The sequence below is a fragment of the Pseudorca crassidens genome, chromosome 9 (genome assembly GCF_039906515.1).
Source record: "Pseudorca crassidens isolate mPseCra1 chromosome 9, mPseCra1.hap1, whole genome shotgun sequence".
Taxonomy (NCBI): Eukaryota; Metazoa; Chordata; class Mammalia; order Artiodactyla; family Delphinidae; genus Pseudorca; species Pseudorca crassidens.
This window is the reverse complement of record NC_090304.1, coordinates 46438812-46462796: the sequence shown is the minus strand read 5'-3', so window position 1 is coordinate 46462796 and position 23985 is coordinate 46438812. Positions and strand designations below refer to the sequence as shown.

The following is a 23985-nucleotide window of genomic DNA, read 5'->3' as shown; positions in this document are numbered from 1 at the left end:
AAGGGTGTTGCTTCTCTACTGCTTTTGGCTGACTGAGGCCACCAGCATCCTCCGTCAAAGCACATAATCAAGTGCTGGATGTTGTGCACACATCACACAGAGCCAGGACCCACTGGACCACTTTACAAGTTAGACCCATGACCACATCCAGGAAGGTCACTTAACTCTAACCGGCTCGACCGGTGGCTGAAGGCAGAGGAGAAATACTCCCAGGTTACCTAAACAGTATCCTCCCCTTGCTCCTCTGAGACGTGGTCCGGTCATGGGTGAATCTGCCAGGCAGTAGACCATACACGTTGGTTATGAGCCTATGTTGCCAGTGACCTGTTCAGGCCACACAGTTGTCATGTCTCAGCCCAGCAGTTATGCTCTGACCACAGGTTTCCATTTCTCATGTCAGAGAAGGAGGGGCCAGAGCATCAATAACATTCTTCACAGGTGTAAATGTGCACAAGGAATGCCACATACTGGTGGTATGGCTTTGGTTTTTGTGCCTGCAGCATGGGTTCATTCTTTCATTCAGTCCACGTCTACTGAGCACCAGCAATGTTCGAAGCCCTGGGATACCTGTCAGCCTTTTCCTTGTCTCCCGCTTTGCGGATGCAGAGCCCACACATACGCTGTCCTCCCTGTCTCAGACTTGACTCTAGAACTAGACTTCCCCAAGCTTCACAGTACGGCAGGCACCTTCACATCGCCATGCCTTTGCACATGTTGTTCAGTCTACATGCAATGTCCACTCTTGGGACAATCCTCCACCGTAAGCACAACTCACTATGGTCAGTATCTTCCCTGATGTCATATTCTCCTGCAGCACTTGCCTCTGAGCTCCTCAAGGACAGAGAGTCTGGGTCTCAGTCAAGAACCAGGACAGAGCTTGATACAATGGGGTAATAACAATGACCAACATTTACACACAGCTGACCTATTCCAGGCATATATGCAGAGTCATTTAGTCCTCACAACAAACCTATGAGGCAGCCACTATTACCATTCCCATTTCATCGATGGTAAGTAAACTGAAGTTCGGAAAAGTTACATAGCTTGCTCTAAGTCCCAGTAGCAGAGCAAGAATTCAACCAAAGGACTTTGGCGCATAGTATAGTCTGTGATGTTAACCAGTGCCAATGAATTCATGTATTCCACAGACACCTACTAGGTACATAACCTGTGCCAGCTACTACTTCATGAACAAAGTGGATTGGGTTCCTCCCTCATAAAACTTACATTTAGAATTACCAAATAATTAGTATAATGGTTGCCGATGTTAGGAAGAAAAATAAAGCAGAATAGGGGAAAAAAGTGACCGTTGGTATTTTAGAGTGGTCAGAATAGGTCTCTCTAAGGACATCTGAGCAGAGACCCGAATCCAATAAGGGAGTAGTTGTCAATGGAAAAGCCACAAGCTTGGAGTGAAACAGTCTGGTAACTGCAAACTACTTACATGATGTGTGGCCTTGGGCAAGTGACTAACCTTCTCCGAACTTCGATTTCCTCACCTATAAACTGGGAATAATCTAAACTTGCCTTGCAGGTTGTGAGTAAAAGGGAGAGGTATGCGTAAAGCACCTGGCTTAAGGTCATCTCTGATCTCGGCCCACAACATACACATGCTCCAGAGGCACTGCCTACCTGCCCCACTTCCAAAAGAACCTGAAGACTCCCACCACCCGCTCACACCCTCTGCCGGCAGGACGGCGCACTGCAGCTGTCCCGGAAGCCTCCAGTTGCTTTCCTCACCTCTTTAAAAAGCCTCACCTGAGCACTGTCAGTCATCAGGGAAGGAGATGAACAAGAGACCCTCCCCGCCCTCTAGGAGCTCAGTCTAGGGAGTGGGCCCAACATGAAAGCAGGTAATAACAACCCAGAGAGGAAGTCCCAGCATCTAAGAAACTACAGGAGCACAATGAGGGAATGATTAACAGTGCCCGGGGTGGGGGGTGGGGGGTGGTAAAGGAAATCCTGAACAATGAACATAAGTGGACAAGAGGGGAGGCATTCCACGCAGAGAACAGAACATGCAAAGTCAGGGAAGCATAAAAGAGGACACTGATTGGCTTGAGGTGCTGTACTTGATTGTGCTACACTTCTGGAGCTTCCTGCCAAAGCAGCTTGGTTGAAGAATAAAACCAAAGGAAGCTGATTCCCAGGACCCTTATAAAGCTCTATCACCTGCCATCCTGGGAAAAAGCAAATCTTCTCTCAAGAAAAAGCTTTCCTTCCCGAAGGCAGACAGGGTCTCCTGTGCCGTGTTCCCACACCTGGTCTTTCTTACCCTTCAAGAAATGGCCCATCCCGTCTCGGTCAAGTGACAACTTTTGCAACCTTGGCCAGGTCTTTTCCCCTCTCTGCCTCAGCCTCCTCCTCTGGGTAGTGGGAAATTAACCCTGGGATGCATCCGTCTCAAACAGCCAGGAAAGCTCCTGGTGCCGCAGTGGGTAGGACCCAGGACACACAAGGCCCTCTGGGCAGTCCTGGCCTGGGAGGCGACGCTACAGCCTGGTTCTCTCAGACAGACCCAGCTGCACCCTCTACTACCCACTCCTCGCAATACCCCATGAAAGTCAGGGACCCACACAGTTCTGTTTCAGGTGTTTTATTAAGTGGGCCATACTGCAGCTGGTTTCTAAGTCGCAAAATAACATAAATTTAACAATGATAACATAGCCAGTTAGACTGTGACAGCTTTTTCTTTCCTTAGAAAAAAGAAAAAGACTTAAAACACACAATGGAGGGTTAAATAAATAATACATAAAAGAAAGAAAAGGAAAACCTGTTAAAACATGCTTATGTTTACTTCTGTGCAACTGTGTGCCAAGAGGAAACTGATTTTCTGCACGACGATACATCCTGGCATGTCTCCTTCCCAAATAATACTGACAAAAAAAAGAAAAGACATGGAGCTGACTCATCAGTGCTTGTAGAGGCACTACTAAAAATCCCTTTGATTGGAGCTTGGGGCTTCCTGCTCAGCACACCTGTATGTGGCCCGTGAAAGCCAAATATCCATAATAATGTTAATATAGAAAACATCAGTTTAAAAACAATGTGGAATGGCCTCATTAACGCGGCGGGGACGAGGAAGCAGAACTGCCCCGCACGTGCCGCAGGCTCAGTCCAGGGAGGCCGCAGGCTCCAGCGCGTGGCCACGGCGAGGGAGGGCACCAGCTTCAAAATAAGCGGCACCAACCTCGTCTCCCTCTCCCTATCACTCTTTCACATGAAAGTGTGTAAAAAGCAAATCAGCAAATAAACTCTAAAATAGATTATTTATTCCAAAAATCCTCTACTTTTCTTTTTACAGTGAGTGTACATCTCCTCTCATCTCCTGCACAACTCGCGTAGGTCCCTTTGGGAAGAAGGGGGGAGAGCTACAGGCGAGTCTCTGGGTCCTGCTGCTAGCTGGTGCTGGGAAGTCAGATGTCGATGCCCTTGACCAGGGATGTCTCCAGCGTGATGTTGAACTCCTGCAGTGTCTGCAGCACGCGGATCAAGGAATTGACAAGTGTGTGGTCTTTGATCAGCGCCACATCCTCATACATGTGTGCGGTGATGGGGCAGTCAGCCAGCAGGGCGATCCAGTGGTGCAGGAGGTGATCTCTGGCAGGGAAGGATCAGTCCAGATGCGTCAGAAGGGAAAGGGAAGGGACACGGTTAGCGAAAGCCCAAGGGAGAAACCTGCTCCATCACACCCTGAACAAAGTCTGAAGCTGGAGAAGCAGATATCTCCCCGCAGCCCCCTTTCCCTCCCCTAAGAGCACTTGGCGAAGATGTCTTACACAGCTTTAAAAGGCCCCCACTGTGGGCTACCGAGCCCTAGGGATGCCAACCCAACCTGACCCAAACAGGCCCTGTCATCTGCCAGAAGGCCTGCTCCGCCTCCCCCTCTAGCCCCCCAGACAACCCCACCAACAAGACACCATGTCCTGTCAGCAGCACTTCCTCCATCTCAACAGCCAATCTCTCCTAGATCGTCGCTACTCCCCACAGCGACCACCACCAGGAATAACACTGCAAGCTGACATCCACATAGCACTCAGCATGTGCCAGCCACCATTATAAGAGATTTAACCTTCATGACAACCCCATGATGTGAGGTAGGTGCTAGCGGTGCTATTATTATCCCCACTTTACAGATGAAGAAAGTGAGGTTGATGGAGGTTAAGCAGCTTGTCCAAGAGCACACAGCTAGTAAGTGGCTGATCTGTGATGTGAACCTGGTGAATCTGGTTCCTGAATCTGTTTTTAACCACTATGCTAACTCCCTCCCTTGCACGGCCTAAATAAAAACTGCCTTGTTTATCTGGGCTTCGTGCTCTCACCTGACCCACTGGAATAACCCCTAACAATTTTGCCCATGAATACCATCCATGATATCAAATCACTATCATTTCAGTCCCCTGATTAAAAATCAACTCTGTCCCAGCTCCTCATGGCCCCTATCCCTTAAAGTGTTTCCTTCCCACATTCCACCTGTTATTTCCTGACCCCACATGCTTTGCTTCCTTTAGGGCCTCTCTGTTAGTTCTGTCTGCTTCAAGCTCCCTCCTCACGTCTACCCTCCCGTTAAGGCTCACCTCAAATACCACCTACTCCCTGAGCCTCCTCTGATCCTTCTCCTCTACATTTTCAGCAAACGTTACGAATGCGTACTTTTTTGAACTCTCCCAAACTTCTGCCTTGTACTAAATAATCAGGACAGGTGAACTTCTAAATGGTAGAGACCGTATTTTATTCAGCTCTATTCCCACACCTTCCATGAGGCCTGGCACATTCAAATGTTTGTTAAAGAAATTACTAGATATATACCCTCTACTTCAAATTTTGTCAGGGAGACAGTTTTATTCCTTCGCATCAAAATGTGGCCCCTCCTCCCCAGTTACACACACACTTTCATCCCCACCCTACCCCTCTCTCTCACACGCACACACACACACACGCGTGGCACATGAAGAAAAGTAAGGGCCTCTACCAAGGCCTCACCTGCCCAAGGGCACCTGGCCATTAGCCACTCCCCACCCCCGCACCACACTGGGCCTCCAGCACCATCTTCAGGGCTGGCTGTGTGCACACTGGGCCATGAGGCTGCAGTACCTGGCTCCCAAGCACACCAGCATCTGAAACTTGCCATCCTTGCCAATGTTCCGGGGATTATTGTTGATCGCAGTGACAAAACGGCAGAAGTTCCGGGCCCTCGTATGCCAGTTTTCCTCAGGAACAAGTTCATTCTGCTCCAAAGTCTCGTAATAGGTTTGTGCTTTTTCTGTGAAGAGGAGACAAGCCTGCCAGTGACAAAGGCTCTCAAAACCAACCTGTCCCTGACTGTCCTGTAGGCCACTTGCCACAGGCCTACCTCCGTGTCAACACAAGTAACTTAGTAGGAATAACATGAGTGCTCTGAGGCCACTGGTCACATTTCAAAATGATCCTTACGAATGTCTGGAATTCTGCTGAGAAAGAGGAAGCTGCATCCTGCTGTGAAGCAGCCAAGTGCTTGCTTTTTGTTAGTTGTGGTCTCAGACTTCAATTCTAAAGGCATCCTAAAAATCACACATGACTGACCAACGTTCAACACTGCATCTTCAACTGAAAATGAGAGAGACTATGTATATTTAGTTTGAAAAATTTGAAAATTTTTGAAAATTTGTGTTTCATTCACTTTGATAGTATGGTTTAACTGGCCATTTTGTCTTTATGTTTTATTTTGAAACCATTTACTTTATAAAATGTTCCATATGGATATTTATTTTCACTTTGAATAAATTAAAACAATTGGTACTTTAAAAAAAAAATAAAAATAAAAAATGATCCTTATGTTCCCTATCTCTGTATTTTAAATTTCTTTATGTGGCCCTTGATATAAAGATGGTCCTTTCTCAACAAAACTCTTGAGGGAGAAGCTTCTTGCATCAAATTCTCCAAGGGGGTGTAACACAGGGCTTGGACTCCAATGCAACTGGTCTTTTGGACCTACGAGCAGGAAGTGTGAGGAGTCATGACTAAGCCTGTATTATATATGACAGATGCCTGGAAAGAACCCTTCCTGTCCAATTCTCAGGAGATGAGGGGCGAAGGGTGGGAGGGCTTCTGTTATTACCTCCGAGAAAAGCCAGGGCAAACAAACACATCTAACCTGAGAGTCACCTGATTTAGCTTCTGTACCTCAGACCCCAGTGGTCAGCACCCACATTATGCTGATGATTCCCCCATGTCTCTGCATGCTTTTCCCACCCTCACACCCTAGCCCAACTCACCCAAGAAATCCCAAATGAAGACATTTTTGAAGAGCCGCGGTGATTTAAATCCATGCTGGAAAGCCTGTTCCAGGGCCGAGACAAGGCCACATTCTCCACAAAGCAACAGCGTAAGACTACCTCGCTATATAAGGAAACAGGAGAGAATGCCAGGCTTGCCTCAGCCAAGATGCCCTCCCACCACTGCATCCCCAGCCCACTGCCCACACCTGGGAGGGCAGCAAAAGACATGCAGGGACCTTGTCTAGTCTCCCCAGCACCTGGCAGGGCCTGACTTAGAGCAGTTCTCAGTAAATAGCTATTGAATGAACAGATGATGGTTCTGGGCCCCCAGCAGGGGACAAAGCCCATGTGGCCAATGTTCAGGGAGACCCAGACAATTTCAGAAGAGGACAGAAATACACTGTCCATTGGAGACCCAGGGACTCTGCTGGGTTGTCAGTGAGTAAGGAAAACAGGGCAACCCTAGGCACAGGCCCCCAGAGAAAGGAATCTGCTGAATCTCAAACTCACTGAGGCACACACTCCATGTGCTGGGCTGTCCACAGCACCTGGGCCTGGAACAAGATTATTCTCTCTTACTCAATATAAGGCCCTGGGTTGGAGGGCAGGGAGGCTCACCTCTTTCTCAGGCTTATGGAAGTGCTTCACGATGCCATTGACTGCCTCACCGATGGACTCCTGGATCTGCCCAGTGTTCAGCTCTGATAAAAATCAAGCAGATATCCAGTCTCAGGTTAACAGTACTTAGTTGACTGAGCAAAAGACTGAGGACATAAGAAGACCCACAGGAGAGGTAGGGCAGCTTGGACCCTGGGAAGAGTGGCTCTTGCCCACCCAACTTTGCTGAGCTAGCTCTTCCTAAAATCTTGGGACAAAAAGCAAAAGCTAGGATCTTAAGAGTTCTGTCTCCAGAAGATGCTGGTCAAGTTTCTTCTCCACTTTGCTCTGGAACTTTTGGCAACCAAAAGAGTGCCAAGACTTGACAGTAAAGCTCAGGAACCAGGAAGGGGAAGGGCAGAAAGTAAACCCGTCTCCTCTATAGGGGCACATACAAATAGCACAGAGGACCCAGGCCAGGATCCAGGAGCTCTCCCCTCTCCTTCCAGTCCTCTAACAAGAGTGCCAACCCCCCACAACTGATTCATGAGAGGAGGGTGACAAATGCCTGGGGCTGCTTTGTCTTTGTCGGCAGAGGTGGTTCCTGAGGCAGCTGCACAGGCTGCGGGGAATCTGGGCTCCCTTATCAGTACTTCCAGAAATCTGCCCATTCCCCAGGCAGGGCAACATGAGGGCCCGGCCCCATCTCCCACTTACTGGGCTTGCTGTTGGGTGAGATGGTAACGAGCCTCCGGATGACGCTGGGAGACTGCTGCAGGGGCGGGGTCCGGCATGGCCTCTCGTCCACCTCAGGCTGGGATGTGAGCAGGTCCCCGACTAGGACCCGCTCCAGGCTTCCGTCATCCATGCCCTTCCCCAACCACCGGCCACACGGGAACCTGAGGGTCAGGCAATAGCCTGTCAGAACTGCCAGCTCCTTCAGCGTCCCTGATCAGTAAAGGCCATCAAAAAGCCAATCCCTGAGGACAGGCTCTGAAACCGGGCTGGGGATCCTCAAGGCCCTGCTCCTCATCCCACCGTGCGGCATCAGGGAAGCCACCCGAGTGACAGGTGGCCTGGAACCTGTGCACAGCGATGTCATACACCTTCACTTGTAAAGCCCTCCTTCTATTTCTTTTCAGGGCATGAGGCAGAGCCAAACAGGAAGTTGCCTCCGCCTATCACAACCTAAAAGGTCTCCCTGAGAACCCCACATACCCAAGCATCAAACACAGCCCCTGGTGGTACACCTAGCCCCACTGTCTCTGGGCATAGCTGAGGGAACACTTACTTGTAGGTATGTCCGGTGATCTCATTCCTGACCATCACATACTCAACAAGCCATTTGGCATACAGCCCAGAGTTATCATGGCCTATCTGCACCGTAGTGAGCTTCCCCAAGTTCTGGTACTGTGAGAGAACAGCCAAACAAAGAAGATGGGGTAGGTCAAGAAAACAGAAGAAAAGCGCCACACTCCTCAGAGGCACACATCTGACTGGCTCCCTGCAACGTGGCCCCCCAGTATCTGCAGGGGCAGAGCTCATGGCTCCACCTACTGCCAAAGCTGGCAGTATAGTACTACCTCATGAGGCACGATGCCAAGAAAGAAAGAGACACTACCTGGAGGAAGACTAGGACCTGGGAGCAGAAGGCTCTGGAAATGGCAGAGCAGTCTGAGCTCTCTGTGAACATTTGGGCTCAGCAGCTGAAAGAATTCTTGGGGGTTTTTCAATACACCATGGACAAGGAGGTATGCAAGTCCAGATGGGTGCCTTCCAGCCAGAAACCACTTAGACAGGGCAGGTTCCCCCGTCCTCAGGTCAACCCTTGGCTCTGGCCTCTGATCATCTTGACAGGTCAGCTGTGCTGAAGCGTAACACTGCATAGAGCAAGGCCTCTAAAACGCTGGAGAAAGCTTCCCAAAGTAGCTGTTGAAACTCAGATACCCATAGAGCCTGGGGCTGTGGTCACCAGATAACACGTACCTCGAAGGTCATCTCTAACACATTCCTGGGAATCTGCAGGATCTGTGTCTCACCCAGTTCTCCCGAGATGCAGATCCATGGGTTGGCGGTGAACATGGAGCCCCCCAGCTTCTTGCTCGGTACGATCAGGATGTGGTAAGGAATCACTGTTTAGGGGAAGCCACAAAGGCATTGGAGGGGATAGGGAATCCCTCCCATACCTGAGAGGGCCCTGACCTGCCCCAGGTGTGTTGGCATGATTGGGGTTCCTCGTACATAGCCTGGAGCAGCAGGTCCTGAGGACCCAGTCTCTGGCTGGCTTAGAATATTAGCCAATCTTCCCCTCAATCTCACTCCTCCCAGGGTTATCACCCAAACATCCAAATCCAAGCCCATCTGCAAGCTCAGAGCTAAGTAAACCTGTTCCTTAAACAATATCACTAACTCAACACTGCACTGAATTGCTTTTCAGAGCACTTTTCTATCTATCATCTCAAGGACTCTAATAACAATCTCCAGAGAGGCCAGGCAGGTATCACAATGCCTTTTCTGAGGAACTGAGAGGGAAATAGTTTCCCCCAGGTCTCCTATATTCCAGTCCAGTGCTGCTTCCACTGAAGCCTACAACCCTTTTCTCTGAGAGGGAGGATGGGTGTCATATAGAACAAGAGTCCACCACTGCTGAAGCTGCTGAGTCACTGGCCAAACAACTAGTCATGAGGCAAATTCAGACCACCCCCCACCAAACAAAGCATCCTAGCACCAAAGAAAGTTGAGGCTCCAAGGGCCTTCCTTAGACCATTTTAAACCCTCTTCCTCGCTCTGCAAATAGGGAGACCAAGCCCCACTGCAGGAGTAGACACTGCTCACAGATCCATAATGAGTTAGGGCAGAACAGGGCCTGGACCCAAACCTCCCACTGCCATCTGGAGTTTTTTCTGCTACTTCAGGAAGAGTTGTTGTTCCCTGGGGGCTACTCTGAAACTTTCTGTAATGCTGAATGACTCTCTCAGCCCAAAACAAGAGGGAGGTTTCTTTACAGGTGTGCAGGGAGGGCAGTGAACTTCACCCCCCACACCCCACTCCACCTTAGGCCCCCAGCACCCAGGACCACAGTAACAACACAATGGCCAAAAGCGCTCAGCTCCCTAGTTCAGAACAAGAGTAAGAAGCCTGAGAGAAAATACAACCTCCAAGGAGGGCAAGTACACCTCTCCCCACAGAAGAAAGTACAAGTGATAATCTTTCTTTAAAAAGGGGACAGTAAGTTAGCCTCAGACAGGCTCATGAAGACTGGCATTGGGAAGGCTAGTGGGGAGCACAGGGCTACTCACGGATAGTTGTGAAGACGTTGGTGAAGCAGAAGTAATCGACGGCATTGAAAGAGAGGAGGTGATAGAGGAACTGCTCCTTCTCATCATCACTGCGCAGGAAGGCATAGCGCTTGTACAACTTTCTGTCGGAGAAGAGGCAATACATCAGTCTCCCAGACAAAAGGAGAGATAAGAGGCTAGAATTATTCAGTTCTGGAAGGACACAGCTAAGGGAAGAATGTGAGTCAAGCCTCAAGCTCTTTAGGGCCACCGAAAAAAGGAACAAAGCCAGCTACTCCAACTGAAGGCTAGAGGGAAAGTGGCTTTAGCTACAGCAGGAACAACAAAAACCAAACTCCACCTGTGTCCAAGAGTTGACGTTACTATAATGTAAAGTGTCAGACGTCATGGGATCTTCTTTCCTAACCTGAGGGCTTCTATAGGGCCCATACACCCCAGTGTATGGTGTAGGAGTAGCAACAGCAGGAGGTTGTTACCAGAGCTAGTCTCTGACCCTCAGCAGACCTGAGATCCACAAGTCAGAACACTGCTCTGAACATGAATGTAAGCTGAGGACAGCTTCAGAGGCAAGGAATGGAATGATCCAGGTCATAGGCAACGAAGAGCTGTGTAGACGATGTCCTTCCCCTCTTTTCAAATTTCCTCCCATCCCCACCCCTCATCCACTGCTCACTCATCAAAGGCCAACCCCTCTGCCTGACACTGCAGGCCTCTGGGCCTGCACAGCAATGGTACCTTCCCCAAGTAGCAGGGACACAGAGAGCCAAACGCACAGGCCCCCAGCACAAGAAACACACAGAGAACAAAGGAAGGTCCCTGTCCTGCCTGCCCAGACCGCAGTCACCATGCCAGAGAGGTATGGGATTCAGTAGACCTGTGAGGTTCTACCTAGACAGTTTATAAGGTAGGAAAATTCACCAACCAAAACCTACTCTGTGCAGGTGCTGGAGAGGGAAGCACCTATCCTCACATACAGTCTAGATGAATAAATCTGATAAAGGCCACAGTATAAGACATAATGAGTTGCCAAATGAAAGGCACTCTCTGGGAATTTAAAGACCCAGAAGTTTCGATGGTCCTAGAACAGGAGGGCCTGAAGGACGGCACAAATTTAGACAGGGGTTGTAGAAGAAGGAGAAGGACAGGGTATAAAAGCCAGTTTGGCTAGAGTTGAGGGCTCAGAGAAGTGATCAGTTAGCAATGAGACTGAAAAGTATGGCTAGGGTAAAACGAAGGCAGGCCCTAAATATTCAGGCTAAAGAGTTTGTAATCTGCCCTACAAGTAATATGTTTCTTAGAAGTAAAGGGAAAGCCATAACCAACTTCAAGAAATTTGAATTTAGTACAGCTGAAGTGTGAAAGGGGCATGAGGATGAAACCTAGGGAGTGGAAGTAAATAAGGAGACAGATGGAACAGCGGCTAAGGACCTGAAATGTATATGTGGGAGGTAAAGTTAAGCAAGGAGTCACACGAACTCCAAAGTGTGAACCGAGGTAGGGAGAAGGAGTATTGGGAGAGGTACATGGTTCATGCCTCCAATGAAAGCAAATTTTAATAAGTGGAAAACAAATGGATAATGATAACACAGACCACCAGTGGTAAAAAAAAAAAAAAAAGGAATGAACAAATACTGTAACAAATGCTATGGGTGCCTGGAGGAGGAATGGACTAAGTCTCTGGGTAGTCTAGGCAAACTCTGGCAAAGAAGACTTCTGACTAGGCCCTGAAAGGGCTGAACACATCCTGAGAAGTGTGAGGGGTTTGATGTGGCTAGAGCTTTAAGCAAACTTAGGAGAAAGGTGAGAGAGGGTAGGATGGAGTAGTAGGTAGGTTTTGATGAAGTACACCTTTCTCTCTCCCTATATCCCACCCAAAACGCAATCTGTGGCAGCAAAACTCTCATTTTATACTCACTGGAGTAAATTCTAAGCTTTTGTCCTCTATCAGGGCTACAGTTTAAAGAAACCAAAATTAGTCTCCTCACCAAAGTCTGTGCCCTGTTTGCTCCTGCCTAGGCCCTTAAGTTCACAGGCCCTAGACCTATCCACTGCCCTAGACCTTCATAAAGATCCTGGGCTTGACTCCCTCTTGGCTACCTCTCTGCCATGTCCTCCTGCCAACTTGCAGCATCTCCTGACAGACGATGCCCACACCGGCCAACAGGAATCACTTCTGCCCTGTCAGCCCCTAGTGCCCACACAGCCACAGATTTTCCCAGGACACACAACTGTCCTCTAGAATCTGGTATGCAAACAATTCCCTTCCAAACTCCAGGCTTAAATGTTCACTTGTTCTCTTTTAGTTGTCCTTCCAATCTTCAAATATTATTCCTAAACCTTTTCACCACTAAAGGGAATCAAATGTAAGCACTTTAAGAGTTGTTATTTTGTAACCTCTCAAAGTGAGCTCTCTAATCTATCAAGATTTTGAAACTGGTTTCTTGCTGTGGTTTAAACACACAATAAAGTCTAAAAAATTACATTTTCACTTTAAATAAAAACAGATTCTTCAGGTTTAATCAATTCACTTACACAAAATTTCCCCAAGGTCCACTTCTCTGCTTTATTGTCCACAGGGAAGTCACATAATAAAGGATACCATGAAAAGATGCCCAAGGAAATGCCAAAAAGAAAAATGCCCAATAGGCTTGCCAATGAAGAAAGAACCAAACATATTATATATAGGAAAAGACAGAGAGGTGGTAACTGAGAGGCAGAGAAGGGAGACAGCCTTCCTCCCCACTCCTGCTCTAGTAACTAGGGTATGGAATAAATGCAAAGGATATAAAATCAAGAGAAGGGAACTGTAGATTTAGCGGTTCCTAGGAGTGAGGAAGAGCAAGGACCTGGTTACTATGGGCTGGCCTAGGCTCAGGAGAGAACAAAAGATATAGGGTATATCTTAGAAGTTTCTTTTTAATTCTCCAATCCTTTCCTCCTCAAGACAGGAAAGAGACCAAGAAAATGCCCTATGCCCAACAGGTATACAGATCACTTGAGTGCCACAAGGAGAGGAGGACCCCCCAAAACTCTGAGGTATCCAATGAGGATTCCATCCTTCTCACTACGTCTGTAAGAAAGCTATTTGGGGGGGGCGGGGATATAGATCAAGAAGGTAGGGAGAACAGATATAACAGAATTATTCTTCTACAGATAAAGAAAGAGAAGAAGAAATGTTACATCACCAAAAACTTCAGGAAGAATATATCACCAAAACAAGAAAAGTCATCCCACCTTCTTTACGGGAACTGATCCAAGGTAGAGCACAGCAAGAGCTCATTGGTTGACCAATGGCTGAAAGAGCCTGGATAAACCATAGTAAGTCCCAGAAGAGAAACCAACAGCCAAAAGGGAGGACCACTGCTTCCTGGAGTGGCTGTGGCTAGAGGCCCGAAGAATCCAGGCCTTTAGAACTAAGTTAGGAAAAAAAAAAAGAACTAAGAGAGCATGAAGTCAACTGATTATGTCTGAATGTTCCTACTAAAACAAATGTGCTGTGTTAAGCAGCGCCAAAAGAGTTAATTCATCTACAGGAAAATATAAAAAATATTGCAGTGTAAGTGTACAACAGTGTTCTACAAAGAAAAGAAAAAAGAAGAAATGCTGCAAAACCTTCATATGCAATTTGAGTTTAGCTGAATTCAGCAGTAATGATATACTGAATACCCTTCCCTTCCCACGGGGGTTTCCAATCCCTCCCGCCATTCCCAGGAGCTGGTTATACTCCAAGTGGAGTGGCCTTACTTGGTGAGCTCATGGTCTGAGAGAAGCTGCTTCAGGTGTCTGGAAAGTAACTTTTTTTCCATGGACAGTCGCACCCATGCTCTGGCTTTTCCCACATCAGTCTTGATTTCCCCAATGTTCTGGATGTGCCTGAAGGGGGAATGGGAAAAGGGGAGTGGAGGATAGGGTGGGAGATGAACTCACTATCAATACCTCCCCTGTACCACCAAAGGAAGCCTGGCCAGGAAGCCCTACTGCATCCTGAGAGAGTCCATCTCTCTTGTTCTCTAAATCCTGAGCTTCCATGTAACTTTGCCAGATAGACTCAGCATAATTTGGGGGGGCTTGGGAGGAAGCCAGTACAGCTCTCAAAAAGCAAGGCTAACCCCAGAGGTCTCAGGCCTTGAAATACTCTGGTGTAATTCTCCAAAAATGTCAGGAAACACAATTGCTTGTACAGCTCTACAAATGCATCATGAAGCACAGGACCAATGAGGAGGGATTCCTGGTTAAATGAGACACTGTAGAAGCCCAGGTCACTGAGACCCTGCTATTTAAAGTGGACACCTCAGACTTCCCTGGTGGCGCAGTGGTTAAGAATCCACCTGCCAATGCAGGGGACACAGGTTCAAGCCCTGGTCCGGGAAGGTCCCACATGCTGTGGAGCAACTAAGCCCGTGCGCCACAACTACTCAGCCTGCATGCCACAACTATGGAAGCCCATGCACCTAGAGCCCGTGCTCTGCAACAAGAGAATCTACCATAATGAGAAGTCCGCGCACCAAAACGAAGAGTAGCCCCCGCTCGCCACAACTAGAGAAAGCCTGCGCACAGCAACGAAGACCCAACGTAGCCAAAAATAAATAAATAAATAAAGTGGACACCTAAGCAGCAACTGAAAACAGGATTTTAGTGGCTTATTACAAATGAGCCCAGACTGACCTCATATCCTGAATGAGGGAGATTCTCAGGGGAGGCATGACTGAGCTGGCATCAGACTTCCTCCGTTCTGAATCAAGAAATATTCCTAGAACAAAAAGTTGGTTAAGTCCAAAGAGATCTGTATACCCAAATAGCTGACTACCCTTCTTATCTCAAATCACAAATATCTACAGAAAAAAGCTGGGGTTACTTTGGTAACACTTTGATCAATCATTTCATGAATATTAAGTACCTACCAGGTATCAAATTTTATACTTTTATGCATATTATCTCACTTAATTCTCTAACAACTTATAAGATAGCCATGGACGGTATCACAGAGGAGGAAACTGAAATTCAGAGAGGTTAGCTGCTTTGCCCCAATCACCAAGTGGCAAAGTCAGGACTGGAAGGAACACAGATCCTCTGGCTCCTAATCCAGTGTGTTCTCATCATAATCCATGGAAGCAGTGCTTCCACTAGGATCTACTACGCATGTCCTGCTCTTGCCTCAAAATGGACTACAAAAGAGCCAAGGGAATATGTAAAGAACATGATCCAGAATGCTTAGGACCTCTAGATACAACACCTTTATATCCTCATGTTTGGCCCAACATTTAAAATTAGTATCTTCATCATTCAGCGGCTGATAATTTTTGGCTACAGTTTATCCCTTGGCAATAAATTCTACAGCTTTCCTGAGAAGACTCTGCTCTCATACTCAGAAAGTGGACAAAAAACTCCTTATGAGGCTACTTTGGGAGCTTTTGTACCTAGTTTTTTGCCCACTGTTTTCCCCATGTTCAGTGCTAGCTGAGATCAACTAATTCAAGGCCAAAGACAACACTGAGTATATGCCTACCTTTTCGCCCCCACTTAAACTTATCTTTACCATTAGGACAAAAACATCTAAGAAAGTTAAACAAACTCCCTGGCAGAGAGAGGAGAATGAAGGATGGTATGAAGGGGAGATGCTGCCAAGAAGAAAAGGAAGGAGGGAGACTGTCCTGGAAGGGACACTGCAGGATGTTATAAAGAACAGTAGACCAGGAGACAAGAGGCCTGGCTCCTAATCTGGCCTCTTCTATCAATTCACTGTGTGATCTTGAGTAAATTAAATTCCTTTCTGGATCCCAGTTTCCTCCTCTTGTAAAAAAAAGGGGGCTGGACTAGATGATTTCTGGGGTCCCTGCCAACTCTGATATTTTTATTAAATATAAACAGAAAGCAAATGGAAGGGATCATGCACACCAGGCCTTGACTTTGAGCAGTTCCAAGGCAGGACACTGACAAACAGGCTCTCTTAACTGATAGGATAGATCATCTCAATGTTCATCTCAGAGAAATAAAACGAAAGACTCTGAAAACACTCTAAACACAGGACATCAGTATCAATCCAAATTCATTTAAAACCCAAATTTATTCTAAGACTGGCCTCTTGCTGATATAAATCTTCTATCTCACTGATCAAGTGTATAGAAACACATAATAAAAGCAAACCCCATGGTTTTGGCATGCTCTGTGGTTCAGAGAGCCCTGTGGCTTAAACATTACAGAGTAAAGACTTCATTGACCTGGAACAGTCTGCTACAGATGATCACTTCAGTGGGGGATGGGAAAGTAAGTGGAGGGAGTTTGGCCAGTGGTGCAGAGACCATCTTACCTGAGGTACTGAGGTTTCCTGATGTGAGTTTTCTCTGCCGGTTTTCCTGATAATGTAACAGGTGGGACCACAAGGCTGATTTCCCCTGGAACCAATGCAAGGGAGAAATATCTATCAGTTTAGATTTCTAAGGGCAAGGCATCTAGTGAGCAGAGTCAGAGATAATTTGAACATATAGATATGCGCTTTTGCTAAAAAGTATCTGTCCTATTTGTTATCTCGATGTACACCCAGATGCAATGTATACAAATATATATCCCCTTACTAAAATCCAGGAGAAATATAAAGAAGAATGGAAGGGAACAGAAAAAGAAATGATCCCCCACTGGGAATAGGAAGGACATGGCCAAAAAAGAGCCTGGGAATGGACCAGTGGATAAGAAAGAAAAAAGCAAATAACCTATCAATCTCTAAATGGTCTGTTGGTTGAAGGTCAGCTTGGGTAGTGCATGATGGCTTTTGCACAGAGGAATGGATACCGAGCCTACGAGATTCTGTGACAGCTCCCGAATTTCCTAAAATATTTAAAGGCATTCCTGCCCTTAGTGCAGCCTAGGGAGGGTAAGTCATCACAAGGATGGGGATTTACTGTGGAAGGTACTTTGAAGAAGCCTGCAGGAAAGGAGGTCGGTACTTAACTGCAAATCTGAGATATACTATAGTCGACACAGCAGAACCTTGGCATTTGAAAATATAAAAGCTGCAGTTTAAACTGCTGGAGACACGCAGTGATTTGTCATTTTACCAAGGCACAAATCTGAACAGCATTCTCAAGCCTGACAAAAGGAAGCAATTTGCCTACATAGTGAATAAGCCTAGCTGGTCACCCAGCAACTGCTTTGTCTCTTTCTAGTCATCCTTCAGTACACAGTGACCCTTGTTATGGGATTAAAAACTTTATTTCAGATTCATGGTAAATGTTCCTATATAGTTGATATAATATAAATGTAGTATAAGTTTGTTTTAATAGTAGGATTTATTATGATCATTTTATAAGTCACTTAGTTTCTGTATTTCATAAAAGTAAGAGTAATAATAAGCACAGAAGCTACCATGTCTTGAATTTTTCTATGAACTAAGCACTATGTTATATGTTTAAAATACAATACTCTGTTTAATGCTTTCAACAGTCCTAAAAGGTAGGTACCTCTATCCCCATTTTCTTTAGAAAAGAGCAAATTGAGGATCAGAAAGACTAAGTAACTTGTAAAAGATCACACAGCTAGGAAGTAGAATGTTGGGCAAGCTTAAGTATATCTAATATTAGAACCATTGCTGTTAATAATGAGGCTATATGGCTGCTTCTGGAAGAGAGCATTTAACTTCTGAAGTTATATTTTCTGAAGAAAATTTTATTCTCTGGAATGAATGTGAGGATTTAAGGTCTCAAGATTTTCCCCCTGAGGATATTGAGGATCTGTTTTATTCTTAACCTCCAACTTGATCTGTTTTGGGGGGAAAAAAATCAAGCATTTGAATGGAAAAAAACCCCTCATCTATAGATCAGCAAGCTGTTGACATAAACTTGCTGTAAGTTTGGCTTTCCTACAAGATTTAACCAACGTAAAACCCAACAACCCCAATGGCAGTTTTTTAAAAATCACACAAGTTAAAACTAGACGAGACCATTTTTTTAAATTCACTGAATTACCAAACGTTTGAGAAAACAGCTGTTCAACAACATCAATGAGACTACTCCTAAACTGTTACTAACTGGTATATTAATACAATGTATGTAGAAGACAATACGAGACCTTAAAATATTCATGCTCTTTGATTTAGTAATACAACTTCTAGAAACCCATTCATCCATCCATTTACTGAAACCATAGCATAGGCCCCTAAAAAGGCAGAGACAGCCTTTTTCATCACTGTATCCCCAAAATCTGGGCAGACGAGGAAAGCAGCCTCCCTTAACAGAACTGTCTGGAAGTAAAGTACAGCTGGTCACCAGAGAGTCCTCACATGCAATGATACCGAAGAGCCAAAGGCAAGAGCAACACCAGGCCACTGTGCCAGAAGGACGCCCGGGTGCTCAGTGATTGCACTGGTGAGGATGGAGAGCCAGGGCAAGAGTGAGAGAGCAGCAGCTGGGCTGAAACCTAGTGACAGGGCACTGGGGGTTTTCTAGTTCAAGAGACATGGATTATTCTTTTCCTCTTTTGCAAAGGGGCTGATTGGGATTGCAAGATTCAATACAGTCCCACTACCCATTTGGGAACGTGGCCACACAGTATATAGCACCAGATTCTCCAAGAATGTCACATGCATGAAAGATGAGAAACAACCCCTTTTCATTTACCAGTCCTCAAATCTCAAATGGCAGCAGGTACAAAAACAGTATGATAAAAACAAACCTCACCTTTAATTGTCAGAAAATATACTAAAGGAGAAAGTCCATGTCCTCGGAAAATGTCACCGAAAGCCAAAGAGAATGGTGAGGATAACAGGTTTTTATGAGGACTTGCGGCAGGCAGCCCTGCAGGCAGCTAATAACAAAACCTAGGAGGCCAGCAGCAAAAACTGCGGTTTGGGTTCTCTCTACTTTCTAAGCAGATACTATGGGTAGTTGCTCAGTAACGTGCCCCAAAAATCAGAAAATGGGTAGTTGCTCAGTGACGTGGCCAAAAAATCAGAAAAATCAAATAACTCAAACAACCAATAATAAAGGATTGATTCAGAGAGGGGTGATAAGATCACCCTCTGAGAGTGAATTTGATCGCAGTCGGGTACACGATGGAAGAGACCAGGGAGCCAGGTTATAATCCCTGGACCGCAACACTTATAAAGTGTACAAAGTTCTGTACCAAAAAAAAAAAATCTGTTTCAGTATAGTCACAGAGTTGTGCAACCATCACCACTACCTAATTTTAGGTGATTTTTACCACCCCAAAAAACCCATTAGCAGTCACTCCTTATCCCTCCCTAGCCTGTGGCAACCCCTAATCTACTTTCTATCTATGGATTTGCCTGTTCTGGACATTTTATAGAAATGAGATCATATACTATGTGGTCTTCTGTGACTGACTTCTTCCTCTTAGTATGTTTTCAAATTTCATCTATATTGTACCATGTATCCACACTTCATTCCTTTTATTGCTGAAAAATATTCCACTGTATGAATACACCACATTCAGTTTATCCATTCACCAGCTTATGGACATTTGGGTTGTTCCAACTTTTGGTTATTAGAATAATGCTGCTAGGAATATGAACATTTTCATACACATATTTACATAGACATGTTTCCCTTTCTCTTGAGTACATAGCTAGAAGTGGACTTGCTGGGTCACATGATAACTCTAACATTTCAAGGAATTGCCAGATTGTTTTCCAAAGAGGCTGCACCACTTTACATTCCCATCAGCAATATCTGAAGGTTCCAATTTCTCTGCATCCTTACTAACTCTTGTTATTGTCTGTCTTCTTTATTTTACCTATCCTAGTAGATGTGAAAAGGTATCTCATTGCCGTTCTGTTGGATTTTTAAATATACAGCTGTACATGGGCATACGTGTACAGAAAAATGTTTTGAAGGACAGATGAGGTAGATTGTCTCTATGCCCATGAGAATGAAAACTCCAGGAGGGCAGAGATCTTGGTCTGCTTTGTTCACTGAGGTATCTCAAGTACCTACAACAGTGCCTGGCACACTGCAGGCCCTAAATAAATATTTGCTGGATACGTACATATATTTCCTAATTTTTCCATAATAAAACTGCTTTTGAAAACTTTTCAAGTTCTTTTCAAATTTAAAAATGCATGAAAGTGTAAGCTGTCCATCTTGCCTAGTTATTCAAAGTACAGTATTTTGAAATAAGGAGATTCTCTTGGTATTGAGCAGTAAAAATCAAACTTACTCAACTTTTTTGGTATTCTCTGAAATCTTTAGAAGGTTAAGCTATCTGCTTATAAAAGAAATGTTAATGACAGACCTTTTCCCACTGGGAATACAAATAGTGAAGGACCCTTAAAATACATTTGGTACTTCCTGAGCTCCAAGTTTTCTTTCTTTTGTGTTCCATCTCCAGACTAGGACCAGCCACCAAACAGGATCTATCAGTTTGGCCTTCAGCTCTGTTTGCAGGAAAAAAGATGCCACTTTTAAAATGTCTGACAAATACACAGATTTATAAAGCTTATTTTTAAAGAAGATAGCTTGGGTCACATTTATTTACTTATTTGTTGAACTATTTCAAGTCTCACTCCAAAAGCACCATGCACCATTCTTCAAAGCCAGTCAGCTGGAAAAGTGTGGGAAAGCTAGTAAGCAAAAACAGGAAGACAGTCTGCTCAACAGGGAGAGGCCAGACATTCATTACCTGTTTCACTTGTAGCCCATGACTCCAAATCCTTTCCAGGAGGTCACAAAGGCTGGCAATCAAGGTGTTCTCTTCCACCCCTGTGATGTTCACCTCCCCGTGCCCTAGCTCCACAGCCTCTCGGCCCATCTTCTCCACCAGCATCCTCTTGGTCTATAAGAAATCAGTCGGTAAGATTAGACACCCACAGTTAGCCAGATCACATTCAACTAGAGAGGGTTGTGGCCAACTGCCCAGCATATCTGCTGGGCTGGGAGTAAGACCCACAGATAAAGAGTGTATTTATTCTCCACCACTGAGGTCAGGTTATAGTAGAGGGCCTTCTTCAAAGAAGATAAAAACACAGAAATCACTATTTGACCCTGGGCAAGTGATTTCATCACTCTAGATTCAGTTTTTACATTTATGAGATGAAAAGAGTTGAATAAAACCCTTTGGTCATGCTCATCTCTGATATTCTCTGATTCTGACTGCTTAACTGACCCTATTAAACAAACCTTTCAGCATTTAATCCTAGAAATATATCTAAAGTATCCATCAAGGGAATGAAAAGTTGAGGAGGAATAATTTACTTTTAGGTAAAATTTTTCACGTGCTCATTGTAAAACAAAAACAAAAAACCACACTGAATAATGATAATTGCAGCTTTGTGCCAGGCACTGTACTAAGTATTACATTATCTCATTTAAGCCTAATAACTCTATGAGAAGTATTACTATTTTTCACAATTTACTGATAAGGAAATTGAGGTCAGAGAACTTAAGTAACTTGCCCAAATTCACACAGCAAAGAAGCAGCAAATCTGGTCTTTGAACCTAAAGCTGCCTGAATATTGAATCCAAGTTCTTAAGGAAGATTTAATCATGTTATAAATTTGTGACATATAAAAATCTAGGGGCTTCCCTGGTGGTGCAGTGGTTAAGAATCCGCCTGCCAGTGCAGGGGACACGGATTCCAGCCCCAGACTGAGAAGATCCCACATGTCACGGAGAAAATAAGCCTGTGCGCCACAACTACTGAGCCTGCGCTCAAGAGCCCACAAGCCACAACTACTGAGCCCACGTGACACAACTACTGAAGCCCATGTGCCTAGAGCCCGTGCTCCGCAACAAGAGAAGCTACCACAATGAGAAGCCTGCGCACCGCGACGATGAGCAGCTCCCACTCGCCGCAACTAGAGAAAGCCCGCGCGCAGCAACGAAGACCCAACACAGCCAAAAATAAAAATCAATAAAATAAATTTATAAAAAAAAAAAAGAATCTAAAGAGCAAGGAAAAATATCACCCCTACCCTGCAGAAGCAACAACTCTTAACACTTTGGCATATTTCTTTCCAGTGTTACTATTTTTAATTTTTTATTGTGAAATATATCTCATATACAGACACATATATGTGTGTATGTGAGTGTATACTATTAGACTATCATAACCATCAACGAGATTAAGAAAAAAATATTGCCCATCTATACCTTTGAAGAATCCCATGTGCCTTCTCCAATCACCTTTCCCACTCTAGAAGTGATCACTGTTCTGACTTACACGGTAAAACTACAGAAATGCAAGGAAATGATTAACACCTATATTTGTATCCCTAAACAATGTAGTTTAGTTTTGCCAGTATGGTTTTTTTGTTGTTATTTTCTTTTTAAAATTTATTTATTTTATTTATTTATTTTTGGCTGCATTGGGTCTTTGTTGCTGTGTGCAGGCTTTCCTAGTTGTGGCAAGCGGGGGCCACTCTTCGTTGCAGTGTGCAGGCTTCTCATTGCACTGGCTTTTCTTGTTGCGGAGCATGGGCTCTAGGCTCTCGGGCTTCAGCAGTTGTGGCACACGGGCTCAGCAGTTGTGGCTCGTGGGCTCTAGAGCGCAGGCACAGTAATTGTGGTGCATGGGCTTAGTTGCTCCACGGCATGTGGGATCTCTCCGGACCGGGGCTCGAACCCGCGTCCCCTGCATTGGCAGGCAGATTCTTAACCACTGCGCCACCAGGGAAGCCCCTTTTGTTATTTTCTTTTTCACTTAACTTTATGTTTGTGAAATTCATACACACTGATCAATATATCTGTTGTCGATTTCCACGCTGTATAGCATTCCACTGTATAAATATACTGCAATTTATTATTTATTCTCCTACTGATTGGCATTTGGGTTGTTTCCGGTTTGGGACTATTACAAAGAATTCTGCTGTAGACGTCTCGTACATATCTCCTGGGTCATGCTGCAAAGGTTTCTCTAGGGAGTATACCTAGGAGAAGAATACTGGATAATAAATGCTATGCTGTTTTGCAAAGCAATCATACCAATTTACATTTCCAACAGTATCAGAGTTCCCTGTTGCTCCACATGCTAGCCAACAGTTGATAGCGTTAGGCTATTCTTCAATTCTAACATGTACACTTTTCCACATAACAACAAATCTGAAATTAGGATATATTTCACCATCATTGTTGACCAGGCAGTAGACATAAGAAAGCTGTCACTGCCAGAGCATGCATCTCAAAACTTGAAAATGAATGCAAGGGGCATGGAAAACAAATCCCAGAGACAAGAGACAAGCCCTCTTTCAAAAAAGGCAGCATCACCAATGTTCTTGATGGGAGAAAAGACAACATTATTGGGAAAAATCATGGATATCAACGACTTAGAATGAACTGATGAAGTTATTAAGATGCCTGAATTCAAAATATCAGTATTGGTATATCAACCTAACTTGTAACAGTAATAATTTTTTCTTCAAGAGAAAGTATATTTGATTTCTTCCCATAAATGAGCATCACTTAGAAACTGAAATGCAGGAAAATCTTTTTTTTCCATTGATGAATAAACAGGATGTAGTAGGGGCCAAGTTAGTTCAACTGTCCTAAAAAGCACAGTATACTGACTTGGTTGAAAGGCTATATTTTTATTAGAAATTTAAGTTCTGAACTAAAATATTAAAAGTTAAGAATGACTATCTTGGGACTTCCCTGGTGGCACAGTGGTTAAGAATCCCTCTGCCAATGCAGGGGACATAGGTTTGATCCCTGGTCCCAGAAGATCCCACATGCCGCAGAGCAACTAAGCCTGTGCGCCACAACTACTGAGCCTGCGCTCTAAAGCCCGCAAGCCACAACTACTGAGCCCACGCGCCACAACTACTGAAGCCTGCGCACCTAGAGCCCGTGCCCTGCAACAAGAGAAGCCACCGCAACGAGAAGCCCGTA

General features: G+C 45.2%; 1 protein-coding gene across 4 annotated transcripts in view; it reads right to left on the bottom strand.

Annotated features, from left to right (window-relative positions):
* Positions 1-2580: 2580 nt before the first annotated feature.
* DENND5A (DENN domain containing 5A) overlaps positions 2581-23985 on the bottom strand; it is a 106322-nt gene continuing 84917 nt past the window's right edge. For 2 of the 4 annotated variants that reach the window (XM_067749948.1, XM_067749949.1), the window contains 12 exons: positions 20783-20935; positions 16461-16545; positions 14819-14903; positions 13898-14026; positions 10154-10275; positions 8841-8986; positions 8146-8264; positions 7572-7753; positions 6876-6958; positions 6255-6378; positions 5095-5263; positions 2581-3600 (listed from right to left, as the gene is read on the bottom strand). In XM_067749948.1, the coding sequence (XP_067606049.1) occupies positions 3417-3600; positions 5095-5263; positions 6255-6378; positions 6876-6958; positions 7572-7753; positions 8146-8264; positions 8841-8986; positions 10154-10275; positions 13898-14026; positions 14819-14903; positions 16461-16545; positions 20783-20935 (1581 nt within the window). In that variant the 3' untranslated portion in view covers positions 2581-3416. Of the gene's footprint in view, positions 3601-5094; positions 5264-6254; positions 6379-6875; positions 6959-7571; positions 7754-8145; positions 8265-8840; positions 8987-10153; positions 10276-13897; positions 14027-14818; positions 14904-16460; positions 16546-20782; positions 20936-23985 lie in introns of those variants that run through there. The other 2 variants (XM_067749952.1, XM_067749953.1) reach the window with 2 other exon arrangements.